The 26864-nt window shown below is 43.3% G+C and overlaps 1 protein-coding gene across 3 annotated transcripts in view; it reads right to left on the bottom strand.

Annotated features, from left to right (window-relative positions):
- Window positions 1–1940: 1940 nt before the first annotated feature.
- The window catches only part of LOC106094557 (disks large homolog 5), a 71841-nt gene continuing 46917 nt past the window's right edge, over window positions 1941–26864 (bottom strand). For 2 of the 3 annotated variants that reach the window (XM_059364279.1, XM_059364278.1), the window contains 7 exons: window positions 21033–25271; window positions 20376–20972; window positions 13552–13771; window positions 13242–13483; window positions 12950–13179; window positions 12661–12877; window positions 1941–3146 (listed from right to left, as the gene is read on the bottom strand). In XM_059364279.1, coding sequence (XP_059220262.1) covers window positions 3043–3146; window positions 12661–12877; window positions 12950–13179; window positions 13242–13483; window positions 13552–13771; window positions 20376–20972; window positions 21033–25271 — 5849 coding nt within the window. In that variant the 3' untranslated portion in view covers window positions 1941–3042. The remainder of the gene's footprint in view (window positions 3147–12660; window positions 12878–12949; window positions 13180–13241; window positions 13484–13551; window positions 13772–20375; window positions 20973–21032; window positions 25272–26864) is intronic. The other variant, XM_059364280.1, reaches the window with a different exon arrangement.

Raw genomic sequence — 26864 nt, 5'->3', positions numbered from 1 at the left:
TACTTGGGTGTGCGGCGACCTCCCATTACTTGGTCCTAAGTTTTGTATGCCATATTTATAATCTCCTGTCGAATACTTTTCACCATATTGACAAGAACGTCAAATATATCTGTTTAGAAGAGTTTTTGGGTTGTGGAGGCCCGCTGGGTACTTGGACCCAAATTTTAATACGATATTCATTTGATACCCATATTGTGCCATCGGTCCACTTTTGATTTTGGATGGCGTTGTTGGGGTAGGGGGGAGGGACCGCCCCCATCCGATATCTAAAAAATTGAATAGCCTATGTTTCCTTCCACACAAACTTACGCAATCTGTGAAAATTTTAAGAAAATCGGTTCAGCCGTTTCTGATTCTACGGAAGAAACAAAAAATCGAGTCCCATATAGGCATGATGGGTTATATTCCCATTTAAGTCGTTTTTGGGGGTAGGGTTACCCCCTATACTTCGATGTGATTTTGTATGCCAGATTTGTAATCCCCAACGACCTACACCATTATTAAGAATCTGTGCAAAATTTTAAGCGGCTAGCTTTACGCGTGGTGGCTAAATCAACTCAGAATGTCGAGACGATCCTGAATATATATACTTTTTATTTTCGAAGTGTTACAAACGGAATGACTAGGTTGGTATACCCCCATCCTATGGTGATGGGTATAAAACTGTTATAACAGACGAGTATTGGTCACATACTTAAAACGATATATTTTACCTTTTTGTAAGTAAATTGTAAAAAAGCAAGCAATACCATACAGAAATAGAAATTTCTATAACAATTTTGCTCTTTGGCAATGCAACTGAGGTCTTCTGGTCAAAGCAAATTTGATTTGTCCAGCAGACAATGTAAGTACTTCAAAAAAGCTAAAGAGCAACTTACCAGAATTATTGGGTTGCCTAAAAAGTAATTGCGGATTTTTTAAAAGAAAGTAAATGCATTTTTAATAAAACTTAGAATGAAGTTTAACCAAATATATAATTGCCATTTTGTTTGATAACCTTTTGTCATCTTCCTGGCAAATTTAGTATTCCACGCTCATAGAACTTCTGGCCTTTATCTGCAAAAAACTGAACCAAGTGCGATTTTATAGCCTCATCATTGCCGAAAGTTTTACCATTTAAGGAGTTCTGCAAAGATCGAAATAAATGGTAGTCTGATGGTGCAAGGTCAGGGCTATATGTTGGATGCATCAAAAGTTCCCAGCCAAGCTCACTCAGTTTTTGGCGAGTGACCAAAGATGTGTGCGGTCTAGCGTTGTCCTGGTGGAATATGACACATTTACGATTGACCAATTCTGGTCGCTTCTCCTTGATGGCTGTATTCAATTTGTCCAATTGTTGACAGTAAACATCCGAATTAATCGTTTGGTTCCTTGGAAGCGGCTCAAAATATACCACACCCTTCCAATCCCACCAAACAGACAGCATAACCTTCTTTTGGTGGATATCAGCCTTTGAAGTGGTTTGAGCTGGTTCACCATGCTTGGACCATGATCGTTTTCGATTAACGTTGTTGTAAACAATCCATTTTTCATCTCCAGTTATGATTCGTTTTAAAAACGGATCGAATTCATTGCGTTTAAGGTGTTTAAGGTGCATATCACAAACGTTGATTCGGTTTGTTAAATGAATTTCTTTCAATACATGTGGTACCCATATTAAAATTGACGCCAAACAAACAAATGTAAACAAAATTTCGCGTACTTTTTTTCTAAAGCAAGCTAAAAGTAACAGCTGATAACTGACAGAAGAAACAATGCAATTACAGAGTCACAAGCCGTTGAAAAAATTTGTCAACGCCGACTATATTACCGACAATTACTTTTTGGGCAACCCAATAATTTTAAAAATAAAACAATTAGAAATTTGTGTTTATTTTAAAAATTTAAAATACAATTGTTTTATTTTTCAAGTAGTATCCTGTTTCTTGCATGTAAAATTATTGTATGTATATAGAATAATAATAATATAAATATTAGTTTATTTCATTGTGTATGTCTCTATATAATTAAAAAAGAAAAAAACACACAATTTTCAATTATTTGTCCTCGTCGTTCCAGTAATTTGTTGTAAATTGTTTAAAATAAAACCCTGTACCCGAAATAAAAATGATAATTTATATATATATATATAAACTTTAGAAGAAAATATAATAAACAAATACAAATGTATATAAATATTTACGTAAAAAAAAAACATTATCTAGTGACAAAAATTCCATATATGTATGTTTTAACAATTTTGAATTGTTTTAATATAATCATGGGCATATATGTAGGTATATTGAAATGGGTAAATATGTGAGGAGTAGGCATGTACACATCAATATATGCATGATGGTTTCCTGTTGTATATAATAAAAATTGTTTTTTTTTTTCATATATAAAAGAAGGCACTTTGTTTACATAAGTCATCATCAGAGTTTAAGGCAAATATTGGATTTTAAACAAGTAACACGAGGAATTCGCTAAGCAACAGAAAACACAACTGAAATATAAGCAAATTTTTGACAAAAAAAAATAAAAACATTAAATTACACAAAAAAAAGAACAATCAACTTAAAGAACAAACAAAAATAGTTTTTTTTTAATAATAATAATTACTTTTAAATGAAAATACTTTTCAGTTAAAGCGCTTAGTTTGAAAAAAATAAAGAGACATTACATTACATTACGGCATATAATAGTAGCAATTAAAATATAATACAACTAAAAACACAAAAAAAGAATACTTTATGTTAGTTTAGAAGAAAGAAACAAAAAAAAAAAACAACATAATTCGGACAATACAAAAACATAAATACATTGAAACTTTTTAAAGTTTTCTTACTGAAGAAAAATACTTAAAATTGATTGCGTGTATGTGTGCACTTGGTTAAGAATTAAAACCAAAAGAAAGAAAAATCTTTTTTTTTTTTCAATTATCCTATAAATTACAATACAAAATTTTATGTGCGTCAGTGTGTTTGTGATTTGAAATAGAAACAAACAACAAAAAGATTTGAAATTTCCACGACCACCAGATCCAAGTTCTCTCAAATAGGCCTAATTATTGGAAACGGGCACCCACAAGATTTTATCTTGTTCCTTGTCAACGGCATCCTTGATTTGAGTACACATGTGTTTAATGCTAACACCAGGTATAACGGCTGCAAAAGATTAGAAAAACAAAAAATAAAGAGATGAGAAGTTATAGGGTTTCATATGTGTAGATAAAGTATTTTATTCTATTTTATTTATATTGGGTTGCCCAAAAAGTAATTGCGGATTTTTTAAAAGAAAGTAAATGCATTTTTAATAAAACTTATAATTAACTTTAATCAAATATACTTTTTTACACTTTTTTTCTAAAGCAAGCCGACTATATGAAAAATCCGCAATTACTTTTTGGGCAACCCGCTCCGCTGCGCCTTCTTTTACTTTATATGGAACAAAAGTATCTTTGGAATATTGATTTTTGACAATTAATGAGCTTTTGGTGAAATACCATGCTACGAAAATAGAATATCGCTTGACAAACAGTTATAAGTGCCTTTATCTGATGATCTTTATTGGTCTATGATCTATGATCCCATAAGATCTTTATTGGTCTACGAAGTTAAGTTTGGATGTAAGGTGTCCTCCATTCTAAAAAAATATTTTATTTCAGCCCGTTATTCTCATGATATCTGGTTTAGGAGTGTTTTCGGGGGTGAGGTGGTCCCCCAGACACTTGGCCCTGAAAAATATCAGCATCGTGCTCTTCTTTGAAATCTCATTTATTTAAACCCCATATTGCCATTAGTTTAGGGGAGTTTACACGATGAGGCGTCCCCCAAACTCATGATACCAAAATAGGTTATCAAATTCGTTTTCTAATCTCAAATACCTTTCATTTGAGCCACATATTGGCATGGTTGAAAAATGTTTACAGTTTGCGGAATGTTTTGGGGAAGGGGTGATGCCTTAAATACATGGTCCTAAATTTGGATATCAAATTCATATTCTACTCCCAAATACCTTTATTTGAGCCCCATATTGCGATGGTCAGTAAAAAATTGCTGTTTGTGGTGTATTTTGGGAAAGGGGTAGACCCCCAGAAAATTGGTCCCGAAAATGGGTATCAATTCTACGGCTACGTTGGCTAGGTCATGTTATCAGAATGGATGTAGAAGCTCCAGCAAAGAAGTCTTTTGAAGGCAAACACGGTGGTACACGCAAACCGGGAAGACCAAAAGCCCGATGGAAAGATCAAGTTGGGGGACACCTCGAAACTTGGTGTCAGAGATTTTAGAATGAGCGCAGAAGATCAAGGCGCTTGGAACGCCATTCTACGTTCGGCTAGTAGAACAAATATTCTGTCATAGCCAAATAAAGTAAGTAAGTATTGGCATGGTCAGTAAATATGCCCGATTTAGGGGTGTTTTGGGGATTGGTGTGGTCCCCCAAACACTAAGCCCGGAAATATATATCAGCAACGTGCTCTATTCTCATACAACTATCTATCATTTATTTGAACCCCATATTGCCATTGGCTTCAAAATTGGATATCAAATTAGTTTTCTAATCTCATTTAGACTCCTTATTGCAAAAGTCAGTAAATATTTCCGGTTTGGGATATTGGCCCTAAAAACCATAAATATTTAGTTCCACTCTCTTTAAGACCCAAAATTGTCTTGGTGAGCAAATACGTCCTATTTGGGGGTTGTTATGGTGGTGGGACGTCCTCTAGACAATTGGTCCCTAATGTTAATATCAGATACGTGGTCTACTCTCAAATACCTTTAATTTGAGCCCCATATTTCCATAGTCGGCAAACATGACCGGCTTTGGGGGTGTTTTGGGGGATGGGCGGGCGGCCACTCAGTGAGTTGTCCTTGAAAATATATATCGGATTCGTGTTCCACACTAAAAATCCTCTTATTTGAACCACATATTGCAATCGTCAGCAAATACTTACTATTTGGGTGGTGTTGTGGGGGTGGGGTAGCCCCATAGACACTTTTCCCGAATATAAATATCAGATACGTGCTTTACTCCCAAAGACCTTTCATTTGAGCCCCATATTGCCATGGTCGTAAATTTGCTCCCTTTGGGAGATGTTTTTTGGGGAAAGGGGCCCCCCAAACACTTGGTCCCATATTTGGATATAAGATTAGTATTCTACACTCAATTACCTTTTATTTAAGCCCCTTATTGCCATGGTCAGTAAATAAGTCCTGTGGGGGGGACCCCCAGTGGGGTGGCCCTATAGACACTTCTCCCGAACATTAATATCAGATTCCTGCTTTACTCCCAAAGACCTTTCATTTGAGCCCCATATTGCTATGATCGTAAATTTCCCCCTTTGGGGGTATGTTTTTGGTGTGAGGCGGCCCTTTAAACACTTGGTCCCACATCTGGATATCAGATTCGTAATCTACACTCAAATACCTTTTATTTAAGCCCCATATTGCCATGGTCAGTAAATAAGTCCGGTTTGGGGGGTGTTTTGGGGAAGGGGAGGACACCCAGAAACGTGGTCCCACATTTGGATTTCAGATTCGTATTCTACTCGCAAATACCTTTCATTTGTGTCCCATATTGCCATGGTCGGTAAATATGTCCGATTTAGGGGTGTTTTTGGGGGTTGGGGTGGTCCCCCTAAAACTTGGATATCAGATACTTTTTCTAATCTTAATTACCTTTCATTTGAGTCCCATATTGTCGTGATTGGCGTATATATATATTTGGTAGGTTTTGGGTTGGGGCGCCCACTACTTCGTATTAGTCGGTTGGTATTGTAAATGGGCTATATCGGTCCACGTTTTGATATAGCTGCCATATAAACCGATCTGTGATCTTGACTTCTTGAGCCGCTAGAGGGCACAATTATTATACCATTTGGCTGAAATTTAGGGGTTGCTCCCATAGATACTTTTCCCGAATATTAATACCAGATTCGAGCAATACTCCATAACGTGGTCCCACATTTGGATATCAGATTCGTATTCTACTGGCAAATACCTTTCATTTGAGTCTCATATTGCCATGGTCGGTAAATATGTCCAATTTAGGGGTGTTTTGGGGGTTGGGTTAGTCCCCCAAACACTTGGTCCTACAATTGGATTTTCAGATACGTTTTCTTATCCTAAATACCTTTCATTTGAGTCCCATATTGTCGTGATTGGTCTAAATATATGTTTGGTAGGTTTTAGGGTGGGACGGCCCCCCTAGGTACCCCATCCGAAAATTGGATACCAAATTTTTATATTTAGGGTACTATATGAGAGCACACAAAATTTCGCTTAAATCGCACCACCCATCTCCGTGATTTGGCGTTTCTGAAAATTGGGGTAAGGGGGAGGGTGATGTGTGTTGTGTGGTCCCTAGTCACAATCGGAACATACATCCTGCACGTTGGCATCAATCCTTGCTCTGTTGAAATGGAGGCGGCTGCATATGCCGGATCGTAATTGAGCCAGAACTACTCTGGTTTGCCGGGGGAGGTCAATTTCTTCAGGTTCAATGGGAGGTGGTCGTTCTCCAAGGACCATTTTCACCCGGTAGCTATTCACCGCATCTGCTACCGTACCTGTCTAGGCCCGCTTGATCTAGAGGTTCTCTTCTGAAGCGCTGGACCTCACGCTCTAGATCGTGTAGATCTACCTTAAGGCTTCTGGGCGGTGAATACCTACCCATAAGATAATGATTTGGATGGTCACTGCGATTACAGGCTAGAAGGTATTGTCTTTGTCTCCTAATGGAGGTGGTCCACATGAGAACTGAGGAGACAGCCCGTAGCAGTTCGTAGGGCGGCATTCTGACAGATCTGTATATTATTCCACTGCGTGTCACAAAGCTAACGGGACCACACTGGCGCTGCATAACTTACCACAGACCGGCCAATTGCTTTGTACGTGGTCAACAAGGTTTCTTTGTCAGCACCCCCAGTGCTGTCGGCAAGTAACTTGAGGACCTTGTTTTTACTTTTGACTTTATCGCAAATTGCTGTAGCATGTGAGGAGAATTTGTAAGAGCTGTCAAATGTGACACCAAGTATTGTGGGACACTTGATTGTCGGAATTGTCAGTTCGTCGACCATCACTTTCAGCTTCCTACGCACCTATGTGGCTGAAGATTTGGTGGCAGATATCTTCAAATTTATTCTAACCGTAGAGGTGATTTTCTCGTGAGTATCTCGTAAATTTTCTCGTTAGTCGCGAGTTTTTCGTGAGCGTGATTTCACTCACTTACACTCAGGCACGAAGAATTCAAACACAATCTCGCACAATCACGCACGATCACGTACTTGAATTTTTATATCACTCACAAATCCCGTGACTCATTCGTGATTTACGCATGACACGACAACTAACGTACACAATCCAATGGCAGCCGCTTGTACGTACCGTATTGACCCGATGAATTCCTTCATCGGCAAGGGCAGCCGCCTCAGTGTACCACACACAGTGCTACTACAACAACAACAACAATCCCATGGCAGCCGGTTGTACGTACCGGATTGACCCGATGGAATCTTCATCGGCAAGGGCTGCCGCCTCAGTGTACGTGTTCGTCTTTTTTCGTCATGGGAGAGGCACATCCCGGAGTGCCTTCTCCGTATGCTTTTGGTCCGTGCCGGGATTGAAAAGAACCCCGGACCCTGGTTCTGTTCCGTTGCCAGAACCGCCTTCATCATCGGTCAGTGTCGGTGAGGTGTAACAGGTGCTTGGAGTGGGTACATTTCCGTTCTTGCTCTGGCCTAACTTCGCTACGGGAGTATAGTCATACTGGCTATGTCGCTAGGTGCTGTGCGAACATAGCCAGCAGTGGGTCACAAGCGTCGGCGTCCTCGTCGTCGGACTATGTGACCCCCCCGACCTCTCCCGTACGGCAATTTATGCAAAGACAGCACCCTAGCCCTACTATTGCCAGGCCAGTGTCGGGAAATGTATCGTTCCTGCAGTTAAACTGCAATGGACTGCGAGGCAAGATTGATGAGATTGTGGATTTTATGAGTCGGAAGAGCATATCGGTCGCAGCGATCCAGGAGACAAAGCTGACTAACACCTGCAGCTTGCACAGTTGTCACGGCTACAATGTGCTACGTAAGGATCGCTCAAGGAATGGAGGTGGGGGATTGGCCTTCGTTATACACCATTCCGTGCAGTATAGACCTATCTCGCCTGCGCTTGACGCTAGTGACCCATACATGGAATGTATGGGGGTAGCAGTCAAGTCTGGTACTGCCGAGATAGAGATATACAACGTGTATATACCGCCGGTTGGCAGCTGTGACCCGATTAATGGCCAGGCCTACAGCCCCGACATAAGTGGGTTGCTATCTGGCCATAGTCGTCTGGTTCTGGGGGATTTCAATGCACATCACTCGTCATGGCATTCTCCCCTAGGCAACGACCAGCGTGGCATAGCTTTGGCAGAGCAAATAGATAGCTCCACGTTTTGCACGGTGAATGAGGATGCCCCCACTAGGATTACGAGGAGGTGCAGCAGCTCGCCAGACATCTCAATCGCATCCCCTGATCTCCTGAGTGACGTATCCTGGCAAGCCGTCATCTCTTTGGGGTCAGACCACCTCCCCATAATCCTCACAATCGACCGACCACCCGACTTCATAACCTCTGAGCGCCGAACGTTCATCAACTACAAGAAGGCCAATTGGACTGGCTTCAGAGAGTATACCAATCGCCGCTTCAATGAACTGCCACCCCCCTCTGATGTGCTTGTGGCCGAGAAGAAATTCCGAGACATCATCAACGCAGCAGCCGCTCGCTTTATACCAGCCGGTCGAATACCGCAAGTGCGACCCAATTTCCCGGCGCAAGCAGTGGTACTCGCAGACGAGCGTGATGGGATTCGTGCTATGGACCCCGCTAACCCCAGAATCAGCGAGCTGAATCTGGAAATAAACAGGGTAGTCAACGAACATAAGCGGAATTTGTGGCTGGAACACTTGGAGCAATGTAACTTAGGCACCGGTGCAGGCAAATTGTGGGCCACTGTTAAGTCTCTCTCGAACCCCGGTAGACGGGACGACAGGACCTCAGTCACTTTTGGCGAGTTAACCGTGACTGATCCGAAGAGATGCGCCAGGTTGTTCAACCGTCAGTTTATCGTGCATCCCGAGAGAGACAGGGCAAGGAGGAGAGCCATTCGCCGTATTCGTGGTCTCCGAGCCGATGAACAGCCATCACAATTTACCGTGGGCGAAGTTACGAATGTCATCCGTGGCGCCAAATCTTCCAAGGCGTTGGGCCCCGACGGAATCTCTACATTGATGCTGAAGAATCTGGATTTACCTGGAGTTGAGTACCTTACCACTGTCCTTAACCTGTCATTGAACACTCTTATAGTTCCCGATGTCTGGAAAATGGGCAGAGTGATCCCGCTACTGAAGCCTGGTAAAGACCCGAGTTTGGGGGAGTCGTAGAGACCGATCTCCCTTCTCTCACCAGTGGCTAAGACGCTTGAGGCATTACTCCTCCCGAGCCTCGTAGGAGAATTTCCATTCGCCGAGCATCAACACGGATTTCGGAGACTGCACAGCACAACAACAGCTTTGCATGCCATCACCACACACATTTGCCGTGGCTTCAATCAACCCAGGCCATGTGATAGGACGGTCCTCGTAGCATTGGACCTATCGAAGGCATTCGACACGGTCAGCCATGCCAAATTATTTGAGGACATCGCCAACACGTCCCTCCAGCCAGGCCTTAAACGTTGGGTCGCGAATTATCTGTGTGGCGAATTATCTGTGTGGCCGCCAGTCATTTGTGGAATTTAGGGATAAGAAGTCAAAACACCGTAGAGTGAAACAGGGAGTTCCCCAAGGCGGGGTGATATCTCCGGCTCTGTTTAATCTCTACCTATCCTCCATCCCACCTCCTCCAGACGGCATAGAGATCGTATCATATGCGGACGACTGTACGATCTTGGCATCAGGCCCCCCACCCATTGATGACATCTGCGATAGGTTGAACGTCTACCTCAACGAGCTTGCCTCATATTTCGCTGCAAGAAATCTGAAGATATCCGCCACCAAATCTTCAGCCACACTGTTCACTACAAATACGCGTGAGGTGAATTCTGAGCTGACTGTGATGGTCGATGGAGAATTGATTCCGACCATCAAGTGTCCCAAAATACTTGGCGTCACATTTGACAGCTCTAACACATGCCACAGCAATCTGCGATAAAGTCAAAAGTAGAAACTAGGTCCTCAAGTCACTCGCTGGCAGACAAAGAAACCTTGTTGACCACGTACAAAGCAATTGGCCGGTCTGTGGTAAGTTATGCAGCGCCAGTGTGGTCACGTCAGCTTTGTGACACGCAGTGGAATAATATTCAGATCTGTCAGAATGCCGCCCTCCGAACTGCGACGGGCTGCCTCCTTAGTTCTCATGTGGACCACCTCCACCAGGAGACAAAGATCCTACCAGTGCGAAGACATAACTATATGCTGTCTAAGCAATACCTTTTGGGCTGTTATCGCAGAAATCATCCAAATCATCATCTTGTGGATAGATACCCACCGCCCAGAAGCCTTAAGGTAGATCTACATGATCTAGAGCGTGAGGTCCAGCGCTACAAGAGAGAACCTCTAGATCAAGCGGCATATCAAGCGGGTCTGAACAACATTCATGCAGACACGGTAGCAGACGCGTTAACTGGCTACCGGGTGAATGTAGTCCTTGGAGAACGACCGCCACCCATTGCACCCGAAGAAATCGACCTCCCCCGGCAAACCAGAGTGATTCTGGCTCAATTACGTTCCGGCAGATGCAACCGCCTCAATTCCCACAGAGCTAGGATTGATGCCGACGTGCAAGATGTATGTCCCGACTGTAACCAGGGACCGCACGATACACGTCACCTGTTTAACTGCCCGGCCAGACCCACTCGACTCAGACCCAGATCCCTGTGGACGCACCCCATCTTAGTCGCGGAGTTCCTGGGTCTTGACACTCAACAGAATCAAGCAGACGAAAGATAGTACACAATAAACTGCTACAACAACAACAACAACTAACGTACACACCTCTAATACTGATCACCTGTTATATTCCTACACGATTTAAAACTACATCACTTTGGACGCAAACCAAAATTTCAGCGACATTGTGTAATGCAAGCCTCGTTTATGGGCCGAAGAACTTAAATCGAAAGATCGATCAATATAGTAGATGTATCCAAATAAGATCTGATAAAGGCATAGATATCGAAGGCTCTAATACAATTTACTGCTCAACGAAATCGGGTAATTAACGCGTCTTTTATGGTTCCTTAAATACTACACGTGCTGTTATATGGTTCTAAAGCATGGGTACTTGTGAAAGCAGATGAGGCAGTGCTTGGAGTATTTGAGAGAAAGATTCTTCGTAAAAGAGAATATAGGCGACGTATGAACCACGAGCTGTATGAGCTGTATGACGACGATAGCATAGTTACACGCAACAAAATACAACGGCTGCTTTGGCTAGGTCATGTTCTCAGAATGGATGAAGAAGCTCCAGCAAAGAAGTTTTTTGGTGGTGGTACACGCAAAGCGGGAAGACCAAAAGCCCGATGGAAAGATCAAGTTGTGGGAGACACCTCGAAATTTGATGTCAGAGATTTTAGAATGAACGCAAAAGATCGAGGCGCTTGGAACGCTTTTCTACGTTCGGTTAGTGGAACAAATCTTCTGTCATAGCCAATTAAAGTAAGTAAGACCTTAAATGGGGAGATTGATCCATTTTGTAGCAATATCCAAATAAAGTCAAATTTCCCGGCAAGGTACCACCCGAGTTGGAACATTGAGGCCCGATCTGTGTGGTGTTCATTGCTGTCACGAGAAGCGTGAGGTCAAGCACTTCAGAAGAGAACCTCTAGATCAAGCGGGCCTAGACAGGTACGGTAGCAGATGCGGTGAATAGCTACCGAATGAATATGGTCCTTGGAGAACGACCGCCTCCCATTGCACCTGAAGAAATTGACCACCTCCGACAAATCATAGTAGTACCGGGCGCGTCCACAGTTTGTGCATAATGGAATGCTTCATACGGAGTAGCGGCAACGGCAGTCGCGGACTATCAGCCGTATCGATCGGAGAGTCTCAGAGAGAGAGGTCGGGCGGCACCTCGATATAACAAGGCGAGTTATTGGCGCCTTTAAATTACCAATGGCCACCCTGTTGCCGCGCGGAACGAGTTTGCTCACCTATAGGAGATTGCCGAGGATCGCCACCTTTACACGAAATTGTGGTTACAACAACAACAACATAGTTAAACCTACACCATTCTCTTCACAGATATCCAATGCTTTAGAACAACTTACAGTTCCAAATCTTCATTTTAAGACTAAGATGTCAACGGACGGACAGACGAGTGGGCATTGGTGGATTTCTTAAAAATTGGTGACGACCTAGGTTATATGCATTAAAGGATTGGAAATGGATATTTCATTGTGTTTGCAAACAGAAGGACAAACTGAATATACATCTGTGATGGATTTAAAAATCACTTAGAGAAAGCATCTCGCATTTTTGGTTAAATTGTTTTATTTAAACGCCAGAATGCAAATGCAAAATTTGCAAATTTTGCCCTTGAACATTAAACTAAGGAACAGGGGCAACTTCCCACCCCAATATAGACTTATCAAATACTCTTGAAGTAATTGACAAATATTTAATGAACTTACCAGAGATATATTGTTTATAATCACTTTCAAGCTTAAGTGCCCGTTCATACATCTCCTTTGCTGCCTTGGCTGAAATTTTATCAGTTCCAAAATCACGTATCTCACGAATCTGTTTGGCAGACTTAAAACGTAATAGTAAAACAATCGGATAGATTTGTAAACGTTGTAAGCGTTCTACTGCTGATATTGATATATCAAGTATACAATGCCGACGATCCTAAAGAAAGCACAAAGAAAAAAATATTTAAATTTTCAGAAGAAATCTTCCTAGCTTTCATCGGCGACATACATTTTTGCAAGCGTTATTAATGGTTTCAATGGTGGTGCATTCGAATTTATTGCCACGTCGTCGATAATCAACGAATATATTTTGTTGCAAGCCCTCCTCCATGGCCTCCTGAGAGCAATCCATGACGGTAACATCGCAAAACTTAAAAAGGTTTGAAAAATCAATTGTAAGGCGTTCCATAACACATTCAGATAGAGGGCCTATGATTAAAACCGGACGTCGCACGGGAGCTGCAAATATTAAAGAGTATGATTAAAATGGAAGCTTTCGAATTGGGGGAAAAAAAACTTACAATCCAAACGTTCAACACGTTGATAGCTCAAAATGCCACCATCATCATTGAGGATGCCTGAATCAGGAAAGTAACTCAATTGGGTATTACTGAAACTAGCGATTTCCGTGGAATCTCTGGAGGAACTACGCTGATGTTTTTTTCGACGAAAAAACGAGCGACGTGTTGATGTACTACCACGACGAGCTGTGCTGCCACCCTCACACTCCACAACTTCGGCAGTGCGAATTTCTTCCTCAACTCTATAAAAAAAAAATAAATATCACAGTTAAGATGACAATGTTACAAAATGGACTAAAAGAAAACATACTTCATCTGAGATGGTATTATTCCACATTCCTTACGATAGCCTTTCGAGTCCAATTTCCAAGCACGCCATAAGCCAAAGGTTCCATTGAACACCGTATTGTCCACATACAGAACTTCGTCTTTAACAAAACGCAAATCTCCCTCATTCAAGTCACCAGTCCTATCAAAGCCAACACGTATGTAGAACGAATCACCCGATTTATCTTTAATTTGTTTCAATTCTGTAATAGAAAAAATTGTTAAGTGAAAGTTAAATAAAAAGTGCATTTGAATGCAGGAGTATATGAATCACACAGCTTGAAAATCATGCTTCGGCATTATTGGAAATCGAGTATAAGCGGTGTCAAGTTTGAAAAGATTTTGAATTTCGAGTTTTTGACAGAAGTCTAACCATAAAACACTCAAAATAAAAGAAGGCGGTCACCGTAGCGCAGGGGTTAGCATGTCCGGCTGTGACACTGAGAGAAATGAAATGAGCCTCATCGCTGAAAACAATTTTTCAATAAAACAATGGATTTCCATCGAGCTGATGACACATAGCCAGAATTATGCCACATATTACGTTTAGACACAATTATCAATCAATGCTGCAATACCGAAAAACTTTACTCCTAAAAAAATCACCCTTTATAAACCACAAAGTCGGGCGATCGGATATATGCAAATTATAAGTTTGCCCATGAATATCTCATTAAGGAACAAGGGCAAATTTCTCACATGTCAATGATTGCGGGTCCGATTTAAATTTCAAGCTCACGCCGAGGCGTGCTGCAGTGCGACAGCTCTTTTGGGAGAAGTTTTTACATGGCATAGCCAAGGGGCCAACAACGACCGCATTGGTGGACCCCAGAGCTGGTTGGAGTCTAAGGAAGGACTGCAGAACTCTTCAACAGAGCAAAAGCCACAAGAGCACCACACGATTTGGACATCTATAAGGCTGAGCTAAGAAAATATAAGAGCGAGCTTAGAAAGGCTCAAAACAAATCCTGGGTAGAATTCTGCAACTCCGTAGAGGATACATCTGAGGCCTCTAGGCTAAGGAAGATTCTGTCATCGAGACCTAAAGATTCTGCCATCGAGACCTATTACGGTGTGGTATATCCAGAAGTCAGAGAATGTATGGACAATGTCTAGTGGGAAACACTAGAACTACACGTTGTTACACATTTCCCAGGAAATTCTCCAACGGACAACGTGGCGCTAGAAGAGGTCATTGATATGCATTCGTCGGAGGCCATTAGGGAAATTGTGTCTGAGCCGAAAATCCTTTGGGCATATGCTGATGACGTGCCAATTGCGGTTAGGGGAAATTTTTCCAGCACTCTAAGAGATATACTTCATGAAGCTCTACGTGCAACAGCAAAGTGGGTTATCGAAAGTGGTCTAGGCATAAATCCGTGCAAGACAGAAGTAGTTCTTTTCAGCAGGAGATACAAGTTGCCTACAGTGGAACCTGTCTCATTGGGTGGAGAGAATGTTCCATTTACAGAAAGCTCAAAATACCTGGGTGTTTTGCTGGACAGGAAATTGAACTTCAAATCAAAACATTTTGGAAAGGGCAAGAAAGGTCACTCTTGCCCTATACACCTGCAAGAGAGCCATTGGCAAAAGATGGGGATTTAGACCGCGTGTCATGCATTAGGTATATACTGCAGTTGTCAGACCTATTATGCTATACGGTGTTGTGGTCTGGTGGACGGCGCCTCAAAAATCCACATACTGCTCAATACATAACCGGATCCAAAGGATGGCTTGTTTGTGCATCACAGCCGCACTGAGGACGACACCACCTGATGCACTGAATTTAATGCTACATCTTATGCCTCTGGACATTGTGGTTATCCAAATTGCTACGGACACTGTGTTATCCTTGATACCATATCCGATGTTCCAGGCAGGGTGGATTACACCCTACCTGAGCCGTTTTTTGATAAAAATTACTGTACCACAATGCCTGATAGAACCGATTGGAACTACGATATCCCGGGTAACAAAGGTTACATAGACTTCTATACGGATGGTTCCAAACTAACGACCAGGTGGGCTTTGGGGTGTACTCTAAAGATCTAGAACTTGTCATATCGAAGAGGTTACCCGACCACTGCAGTGTGTATCAAGCAGAGATCCTTGAAATTAAGGAAGTGGTGGAATGGCTAAGTTATAATGTCAATCCCTGGAGAACGTATTTCTGAACACAAAAACCGCCCCCGACTGTCGCAGATCTCTCAACGAGATGGCTGATGGCAGTTCAAAATTCACATTTTCTGGGTGCCGGGCCACAGAGATATCCCAGGGAATTCTAAAGCAGACGAGCTTGCGAGACTAGGAACTACCTTACACACACCAGGAACACTGGAATTTGTGGGTATGCCTCTAGCGACATGTTAGCTAAGTTTTCAGGACCAGGCCCGAAGGGCAACGAATGATAGATGGTCACAAAGAAGAGGCTGTGGGCATTCCAAAATTATGGCCTCATCTAGACTTGAAGAGGTCTACTGCTTTGCCGTCATTGGCTAGAACAGACGTCTCAGTCATTGTGTCCGTCATGACAGGTCACTGTCTAATCGGAAAACATGCTGACAGACTGAAGGTTGCCAGCAACGACTTTTACAGAAGCTGTAGGGACATCGAGGAAGAAGAGACTATGGAACACCTTCTGTGTGTGTGTCCCGCACTAGCAGTTGGAAGGAGTTCCACTTTAGGTTCTCATTTCTTTGAGAACCTGTCTGTCTGAATGTGAACATTCGCAAGTTATTGGGCTTTAAAAAGCCATCTGGATGGTTCAACGGTAGGAACTAGAAGACATCTTTCTTCTTCTTTTACTGTGGTATCACAATGGACGAAAACGTCTAAGTAAGTCTGATAGCAGACTGTAACCGTTTTACGTGGCATAGTACCACACAAATGTCGACGGCATTAGGAGGGGATTCGAACCTAACCTCTAACCTCTGCGCCACGGTGGCTTCCTTTGGTTATAAAATTGGGGAACCAACTTAGAAACGATCGCACGAATTACGAATAATTATCGCATCATTAGCGAAGGGCTCGATGAGAAAGGTTGTAACTAGATGAACTTTCCGCAATGAGGGGATTTATCCTCTATTTTGTGGCTTTTGGTTATCAATGGTTTTCTGAGATTTTTCAAGAGGAAGAGTGTTCTTGTTGTTGTAATCACATATTTGCATATGGAGGTAACGATTCTCGTCAAGCTCTTATAAGTGAGCAATGTCGTTTTGGCCAATAGGACCAATCGCTACGCAAACATGATGGTCATGTAAAAATGCAAATATCTCGGCTTGTCATATCGAGCATCATAGGCACTCGGTATTTAGGTTAGAGCCGGTGCTGACCGGCCTCTCACTGAGGCTCTCCACTCGATATTGTCGCTGATTGTCCGCGACTGCAGTTGCAGTTATCCCGTGACGGGTCTTTTAATCTTAGATGTGTGGTTGTGGGTCGGGCTCTGAACAACGGTGTCCTCCGCAGGTTGATCGAGAAGCAACAGGGTACCGCGGCGGTGCTGATTTCCAGGAAGGAATATCCCGCGTTAAATGTCATTCTCGATTTTACCCTTTTGCACCTTGTAAGATGAGTAAACTGAAGGTGTCGGCCACATGGCATTCCTTAAAATTTGGGCATTTTTCTGTTCTGATAACAGGTTATATGCGGCGCGATGGACTATATACCAGGGGACTTTTTCTTTCTGCCTTTCCTTGCGTCTTCTGTATACGAAAGGGTCAAAATTGGATGGGACACCGGGGAAGAGTCTACAATGAGTTCCTTGAAATGTTGATTTAATATAGGCTGCTGGACAGTTAGAATCCTTGAGTTGGGGGTCTTCATTCTCCACTGGAACCGATATCGATACATTAGCAGCTGCCCGATGGGGCATCACGATATACGTAAACAGTCAGACAATGTGAGGTCAAGACTAGTTAGGCTATGCAAAGTTTCTTCAAGTTTGGGATATACAGTTTCTAGGCTCTGCTACGAAAGATAACTACGTGAATGGCCAGGGCCTTCCGGCGTCTGATCAGGACGACGCTTATCCTGGGGCTAAGGAAGAATGACCTTGAAATGACTATAGGAGTCCTTATTGGTCATTCCAATGTCATGTTGTTGTTGTAGCCACATTTTTATGTGGAGTTGACGATCCTCGTCAAGCTCCTGTAGGTGAGCAAGCTTGTTCCGGTTCAAGGGACCGATCGTCGCGGGAACATTGTGGCCATTGGTTATTTAAAGGCGCCAATCACTTGCCTTGTCATATCGAGCATCATAGGTACCCAATATTTTGCCAAAGCCGGTGCCGCCCGGACTCTCACTGAGACTCTCTACTCGATATCTCTGACTGTCCGTCAATGGAATTGCAACTACTCCATATGGAGCATTCCACTATCGGCAATCTGTGGACGCGCCCGGTATCTAGCAGCTAAACTTCTCGTGACAGCTATGGGCACCACACAAATTGGAGCTCAAAGCTCCAGCCTGTGTTGAGCTCTTTGGCTGTGGTGCTGGTCTCAGAGGGAGGCGTGTTTCTGCAGAGTGACGAGGATTTATTGGAGGCGGTCGAGTACTGCAGAGCGAATTGGAGTCGCTTACATATGTGCATCGCAATATGGTGGATGTCTTTCTATCGTTACTTCTTTTTTCATTCTCTGTTCTTCACAGTCTTTTAGAACGAACACAAACGACCTATGGTCGCGGGTAAAGCGCTTAAAAACCGAGGTTGCTAATCGCGAGCCCTTCAACCTAACCCGACTTTAGAAAGGACAGACGCCTTGGGTGCAAGGGCCGGATGATTGCATTAATGAACTTGGTGAATATGAAGCCTTTTAAGGCGACATAGCGTTAAATGTACTGGGGGCGGGCTGCAATGATCGCGATTCCGCCTTTTCCAGAGAGCTCATCAGATTGCAAAAAAAGGCAAATTTTGCCCATGAACATTCCATTAAAGAACAAGGGCAAACTTCTCGCACATCAATGAGTGCAGTCCGATTCAAGTTTATGCTTAATGGACCTACTTTTTATAGCCGAGTCCGAACGGCGTGACGCAATGCGACCCCTCTTTTGAGGTGAAGTTTTTACATGGCATTGTACCTCACAAATGTCGCCAGCATTAGGAGGGGATAACCCCTAAAGATGTTGTTGTTGTTGTTGTAGCAGTGTGTTAAACACTGAGACGACAGCCCTTGCCGATGAAGAACTCCATCGGGTCAATCCGGTGCGTACAACCGGCTGCCATGGGATTGAACCCCTAAAGATCTTTCATTTGAGTCACATACTGTTCTGATCGACCGCTTGCTGTGTTTTTTGTCACAGACACTTGGCAAGAATTTGGATTTTAGATTTGTAAAGGGTGATTTTTTTGAGGTTAGGATTTTCATGCATTAGTATTTGACAGATCACGTGGGATTTCAGACATGGTGTCAAAGAGAAAGATGCTCAGTATGCTTTGACATTTCATCATGAATAGACTTACTAACGAGCAACGCTTGCAAATCATTGAATTTTATTACCAAAATCAGTGTTCGGTTCGAAATGTGTTCATTCACCGTAACGTTGCGTCCAACAGCATCTTTGAAAAAATACGGTCCAATGGTTCCACCAGCGTACAAACCACACCAAACAGTGCATTTTTCGGGATGCATGGGCAGTTCTTGAACGGCTTCTGGTTGCTCTTCACTCCAAATGCGGCAATTTTGCTTATTTACGTAGCCATTCAACCAGAAATGAGCCTCATCGCTGAACAAAATTTGTCAAAATTTGAACACATTTCGAACCGAACACTGATTTTGGTAATAAAATTCAATGATTTGCAAGCGTTGCTCGTTAGTAAGTCTATTCATGATGAAATGTCAAAGCATACTGAGCATCTTTCTCTTTGACACCATGTCTGAAATCCCACGTGATCTGTCAAATACTAATGCATGAAAATCCTAACCTCAAAAAAATCACCCTTTATTTTTCTCCCATAGATCTTTCATTTGAGCTCTATTTAGTACCGATCGTACTACACGTCCGTTTGAGGTAGATGCATACTCTACTCCCAATATATCCAGAACGACCTACATGGCCGTAAGGTTGTCCTTTAGGGTGTGGTGGTCCCACACACTTGGCCCTAAAGTTGGACACCAGATTCGCACCCTACTTTTAAACATTTTTCATTTGACAGTCATATTGTACGGATTAAGTCAGATGGAAGTTTTTATTTTATATCAGATGTCCATTAGGCGTACTTTACTCCCAAAGACCTTTCATTGGAAACCCATTGCTATGAGCATGCAAGAAAATGAAGTGCCCCATGTTGTTGTTGGTATTGTAGTCACATTTGGATGTGGATTTAGCGATTCTCTTCAAGATACAAGGTCGTTCCGGCCCATAGGGCCAATCGCCGCGGTAACGTGATGGCCATAGGTTATTTAAAAGCGCCAGTATTTATGCAGGAGCCGGTGCCGCCCGGCCTCTCATTGAGATACCGCTGATTGTCTGCGACTGCACAATTCAGCTACTTCGTATAGAGCATTCCACTTTCCGCAACCTGTGGATGCTGTTAGTAGCACCCATCTAAACTTCTCGTTATAACGATAAACACCACATAGGTCTGATCTCAAAGCTTCAGCCCGTATGGTGCTCATAGTTATACCCATTTTCATTGGGTTGCCAAGATCCAAGTCCTATGAAAATTTTGGGAAAACCGCATTAGTCGTTCTTGAGTCTATATGGAAAACAATCAAATCGCAGCACTTTGACTTTAATACATAAAAGAAAAGATTTCCCTTATGAAAACCTCTTAATGACGACCTTCGCCGATTGTTTAATACTCACTTTTCAATTTGTTTTGCACCAACATTGTTACAGTATCTGTCAGTTTCGAGATCTCATTGGCAGCCTGCTCGGCAGTCACACATCTGAGATCCACACCATTATACTCGAGAATTTGATCTCCCTTACGTACGCCAGCATGATCCGAGGGTGAACCTGCATGCACATCATGCACGAAAATTCCAACTTTATTGCCGCCAAAGAGTTTTATGCCGGGATTCTTTGATTTATCCATGTGCAGTGTTACATAACGGGGCTCTTCCTCATACGGCAGTGTTGAGGTTGTTGAAGCTGTCGTTGTTGTGGTGGCATTTGATGAGGGTATATCTTGACTTGAACTTATGTCCGATTGATTTTCCAAACTATCGGCAAAGCTTTGATCTTTTATTGAATTTTGAGATATAAGCGACGAAGATTGGGGCATTATTGCACTTTGTGTCATTACATTAGGGTTTGTAACAATGGGCATGGGGGGTAGTGAAGCCATCATGGGACGCAGCGGTGGTCTGGGGGAGTTGCGTGGAGTGGGTGAGCCCGAATGATTTACCGGAGATTCAGGTTCTAAATTGTGAGTGCCTTCATATTCAGCTGAGTGAAATTCTGTCAAGGGAGAGAATTAGAATGGAATGTTGAATCTTAATTATCTAGTCATGTACTTACTTTCTGGATTGTATTGGACCAACATGGTTATGGAATTACCACATTGACGCAACACATTAGCTGCTATGTCATTTGTAGCCGAGCGCATATTCAATCCGCATACCTCTAAGAGTTGATCGCCCACCTGAAGACCAGCACGAGTGGCAATACTTTTGTCGGCTACAGTTGATACAAAAATACCACCTCCATTGTTATTACATTGAATTGTAATACCGAGCGATTTGTCGCTCTTTTCAATCGTGACTCTTCTAAGATCTCCAGGGCATAAAAAATCCGACGGCACATTCGAGTTGCGCTTGCTGCCGCCGTGTGACAGAACTTCGACGTGAACCTGAGGCATGGGCGAACCACGGCCACTGTTGCCGCCATTCGCGGCGACATTGGTTAGGGCCGTGTGATGATGATGATGATTGACAACACCACTGCCGCCGCCATAGGGTGACATTGAGGAGGTCATCAGCGAAGTGGGCGTGTTGGCGGATGTATAGTGATGGTCAATGGAGCCGGAACTATTTTTGACACCACTGTTTTTACTAGCTACGCTTGGATTCGAGGGTATACGCAAACGTTGATGATCTTTCTTGCGAGGAAAAGTGCCACCCTCATAGATGACACCCTGCCCACCGGAACCCGGCAAACCCCCACCGCCGCCGCCACTAACAGGTGAGGGATGGTGGTAGCCTGGATGTGAGGGGATATTTGGCGGGTAGTCATTTAGGTAATGAGGATGAGCTTGTTGATGATGTTGCTGTTGCTGGTGTTGCTGCTGCATATAGTCCAGTTCGAACTTATCCACCGACGATGTGGGTATACCTATCGAAGAGTCCACTAAATGATGAGGATGCGAATTCACCGAGGAACCACCACCCGGTGTAAGCAATGGAGGCGGCGAGGGCAAGGTTAAAGGACTAGAGTGACGTATAGGTCTCATTGGCGAATGCGTGGACTGTGTAAAGGAGGGAAATAGCGGCATGTGTCGCGAATGTGGCCCATTATTAGTGGAGGTGTGGAAAAGCCCAGCTCCTCCGCCGGCTATGCCAGAGGCAATACTCTCACTGTCACTGGGATACTTGGACACATTTTTCGTTGCAGAACCCGGCGCCGATTGAGGCATTGGTATACCCCTTTTGGGGTAGTTGGCAAGCACAGGATATTCACTTATAGGTGGACTTTTTGTCGACAATATCGAATCTATAGAATTCTGAGATTTTAGTGATATCATATCCAATGAGTTTTGTTGTTGCTGTTGATTTGATGAATTAGATCTAATGAAATTTGTAGAGTGCGGAGGAGGCTGCAGAGGAATAAACAAACCTGGGTGCGGTGTACCCGACTGTTTGTTGTTCGTTACTATACTAGGATTATTATGGAACATATCGAACAAATGATGTTTGCGAGATATCACATCAGCTCCCCCCATAGACATTTGCTGTTGCTGGGAGAACTGTTGAACCCCGTTATTGATCACCTGCTGCTGGGCCTGTTGTCCTGTGGTCTTGTACAGTTCCGTCGGCGTTATATTCAGCGAGTAACGATTTTGATGGTTGTGGTTTTGTAATCTGGGATTGCCATATTTATCCGTCTGTTTTGGCCGCATATTGGGCAGAGCGGCGCCCATTATGGGATTTGGTCTCTGCAGTGGTTTGGATTGTTCCATAACCAACGGCTCTGGTTCCATGCTAGATGGGGTTGCATACACTGAATGTCTCATATAATTGTTGACGGCATAATTGTTGCCATTTCCGGAAGTGTTAGGATTTTGAAAAAGCACTGAACTAGGTATGGGATTGGAGTTGCGGTTAGGATTGTGTTTAACATTAGAGCCTAGCCCATTTCTAATGTGCGCCTGCGGTTTATTGTGCATTGGCGGCAGAGGGGGAGGAGCCTCATCGGAATCTACACGGTCATCCTCTTTGTCCACATTGATGGGTCCTGCTGTGAATAGCGAAAGTGGGGCGCGTTTTTTCTCACGCTGAACTATGGTGCCAGTCGGATTGTCCTGTGATGCTTGCAGTATATTAGTTCTTGGCCATGTGCCCATACTTTTGGCAGCAGCCTCCTTTTCTTTTTTCTTCGATTTGTTGCGCTTGAAGAGATTTTCCTTACTCTTTTCCGATGAGTTCTCACTTAATACTGAATCGAGTGCCGCCAAGGCATCGTGTTCTTGAGCAAAATGATCACCTCCATCTGAGCCCGGCTTGGAGATGTGTATTTTTTCCCTGAACTTACTAAGCATTTCGGCTATTTTCGAAGGATGCTTGGTGCCAGTAACCCGATGCATGGAGTCTATAGAGTCTGTTTGTGCGGCCGAAGTCGTCATGCGTCGTTGGGAGTCCGAAATTCCGGGGTCTTGCACATTTTTTAGAGCAAATATTGCTATGGATTCATTGCGATCGTCATTCAATATGGCAATCACATCCTCCAGCGATTGTATGCCATCCATGGATTTATTGTTTATGGACAGAATACGATCGCCAGCTTCCAACTCTGGTTCGAAGGCAGCCACTGAATTTGGTTCGATTTTCGAAATAAAAACACCTGTGTCCAGGTGGAGGCCATGGTTAGGATTTTGTTGAAGATTCAAATGCACCGTATAGAAGTGTCTCTTACTTTGACGTGTGCGCGACACCAATAAGTTACACCTGGGCGCAGAGCCCCGGATTTCATCGATCAGCATGCGCTTGGTGAGGTTTTGGCAGTCCAAGTTGTTTACTTTTACAATGACATCATTGATTTTCAGCTTTCCAAAGGCGGGAGAGACATTTGTCACCCCACACACCAAATGCCTTTGATTGCTGTCGTCCAATATGAGGCCGATTTCACAATCCGCATGATAGTTGGTCAGTTCTATTTCCAAAATGTCCTCGGCCTCGTAGGTGCTCATGCGGAAACTGCGTCGTGACGAAGAATCATTGTTCTGGTTCTGCTCCAATTGTTCCTTGAGCACATCAATTTTTCGCTGAGCTTCATCCTTTTGTTTCTTGATTTTCTCACTGTCCCTAATGGCCGAGAGTAAATCGGAAATCGCCTTATCCCTCTCCTTGCGCAGATTATCACATAATGTCTTCACTGAGTCCCGCTCCTGTACAATCTTCTCTCGCTGTGATATGGCCCAGTCGCGTACACGTTTGGCCTCCTCCGTATCTTGGGCGGCGCGCTCTACTTCGGCATGCGCCTTCTCTAGACTTTTGCGCAGCTTCTCAATCTCCTTGAAGTCATCCTTGCTGTCCGAGAATTCTTTGGACCAAGTACTTTCACGAGACTTCAACAAATCCCGCTTCTGCTGCAGTATCTTAAGTTCATTCTTATACATAATCTCATCCTTTTTATATTGCTCCAAATCCTTATTGGCTGCTGCCAAGTCGTCCGACATTTTCTGATGCTCTTGCAGCACATTATCTTTCTCCGAGAGCAGCTGATTTAGCTCCTCCTCAATGCGGCTTTTCTGCATGCTAATCATAAGATTCTTATCGGTCTCGCTGGCAAGCAGACTCTTCAGCTTTTGATTTTCCTTCTCCATTACCTCGCGTTGCAATTGAAATTGTTCGCGCTGCATGTTGAATTGATCTCTGGAGTCACGATAGAACTTGCGCTCCTTCTCCAAGTCCATGAGAACAGCATTGAAACTCTTCTTGTACTTTTCCTTTTCGTTCATAAGATCATTATTTCTCTCCTTACTAAGTATCAGTTCCTCGCTTAGTTTTTCCGTTTCGGGGCAGGTGCCATCGCATTTGTTGACAACGCCCCCACCTCCACTACCACCCGAAACTCCCCTCTCATTGTAATCACAATAATACGCATTGGCATTTCTTTCCGTTTGCGTATTGCTGCTCTCATTTTCCAAACGTATTAGCTTTCGTTCGAGCAGAGAGTTCTGTTGTTTCAAACGGGCATTTTCCGCAGCCACATCCGTTAATTTATTGCGTTCTGAGCTTTTTATTTGATTCATAGCTGCATTGTATTGTTCCTGATAGAATGCCAATTGATTCTCTAAATGATCACAACGTCGCACTGTATCGGCATGTTGATGCCGCAGTGTTTTAAGTTCCATCAACGCAGAATCATATTGTATTTTGATGGTGTCAAACTTTTTGGGATTACCAGATCCCGAATTGCTGCCACTGCCGCTGCCATTGTTATTGGCACTGTTGTTGTTCATGTTGCCTGCTGTTGTGCTGCCACTGGAATTAGATGGCGGTCGCAATGTCCGATCATAATCACCATATTCAGGGCTTTCTTCTGAAATAGAGATACAAAATCACATTAGAAATGACGCTGAGTACTTGCGCCCAAATTTTACTACGATATTCGTTTTCTAGGCTCCAACACCTTTCATTTGATACCCATATAGTGCCTATCCGTACACTTTTGGTTTTGGGTGGCGTTGTTGGGGATAGGGGGGAGGAACCGCCCTCATCCGATATCTAAAAACTATATAGCCTATCTTTCTTTCTTTCCGGTTCAGCCGTTTTTGATTCTACGGAACAAAAAAAACTGAGTCCCATATAGTCATGATAGGTCATATGCCCATTTAAGGCATTTTTGGCGGGGTTGGGTGACCCCCTATACTTTGATCTGATTTTGTATGCATTTTCGTAACCTACTATCGAATACCTTTCATTTGAGGCCCATATTGACATGAAAGCCCAATATGTCTTTTTGGGGGAATTTTAGGGTTGGGGCTCCCCGATGGGTACTTAGACCCGAATTTTAATACCATATTCATATTCTATTTTCCAAAACCTTTCATTTGGTACTCATATTGTCCCGATCGGTCCACTTTTGATTTTGGGTCGTGTTTTTGAGGTAAAGGGGGAGGGTCCGTCCCCTTCCGAAATCAACAAATTATAAAGCCTATTTTTCCTTCCTGACCATATTCGCAATCTACTCCTGAATACCTTTCATTTGAATCCCATATTGTCATAATCGTCCAAAAAACCTATATTAGGGGGGTTTGGGGTTGGGGCGGTCCCCCAGTTACTTTGGTCCAATTTTTAATATGAAATTCGTACTCTACTCCTAAATACCTTTCATTTGAGTCCCATATTGTCCCGATCGGTCCACTTTTATTTTTGGGTAGTACTTTTGGGGTAAGGGGGAGGGTCCGCCCCCCCCTTCCAATTGGATTCTCAGGTCTTTTGAGGAAGAAAGGGTGAAGATTCTTGTCTACGCTGATGACGTAGGCATCATGGTAGGTGACCGTTTATTTTTTTATTTTTAATTCATTAATCAACTGTGGCGGAGATTAACATGTCCGCCTATGACACCGAACGCCTGGGTTCAAATCCCAGCGAGAATATCAGAAAAATTTTCATAATGCTGGCTACATTTGTGAGGTAACCTGCCATGTTAAAACTTCTCTGCCAAGTGGTGTCACTATGCGTCCCTTCGGACTGGGCATACAAAAGGAGGCGCCTTATCATTGAGCTTAAACCTTAACCGGACAGCACTCAATGATATGAGAGAAGTATCCCCTGTTTCTTATTGGAATGTGAATGGGAAATTTAGTAGTAATTTTTTTTCTCTGCTGTTACAGAATGTGATCTACTCCTGTGGGTGACGTTACTGTGGAAGTTGAAGGCATGGTATCGGCCGATTCTAACCTATAGATGTCTGATCTGATGTCAAGTTTCGGAGAGTTGGGGCAGCCTCCGCAGATTAATCGAAAAGTTACGGAATATCCAAGCTTTTCTGATCTAGAGGGCAAGGAGAAGCACCCCGAGAAAGGCGCTGAATGTTATACTCGATCTAAGGTCCTTGCCCCTATATATTGGCTGGGCGGTAACAAAGATTGTCCTTAGACTGATATAATTAAGAACCAGGCGTTCCTCG

Source organism: Stomoxys calcitrans, chromosome 3 (assembly GCF_963082655.1).
Source record: "Stomoxys calcitrans chromosome 3, idStoCalc2.1, whole genome shotgun sequence".
Classification (NCBI taxonomy): domain Eukaryota; kingdom Metazoa; phylum Arthropoda; class Insecta; order Diptera; family Muscidae; genus Stomoxys; species Stomoxys calcitrans.
The sequence above is the reverse complement of the archived record's forward strand: the minus strand, read 5'-3'. Positions and strand labels throughout refer to the sequence as shown.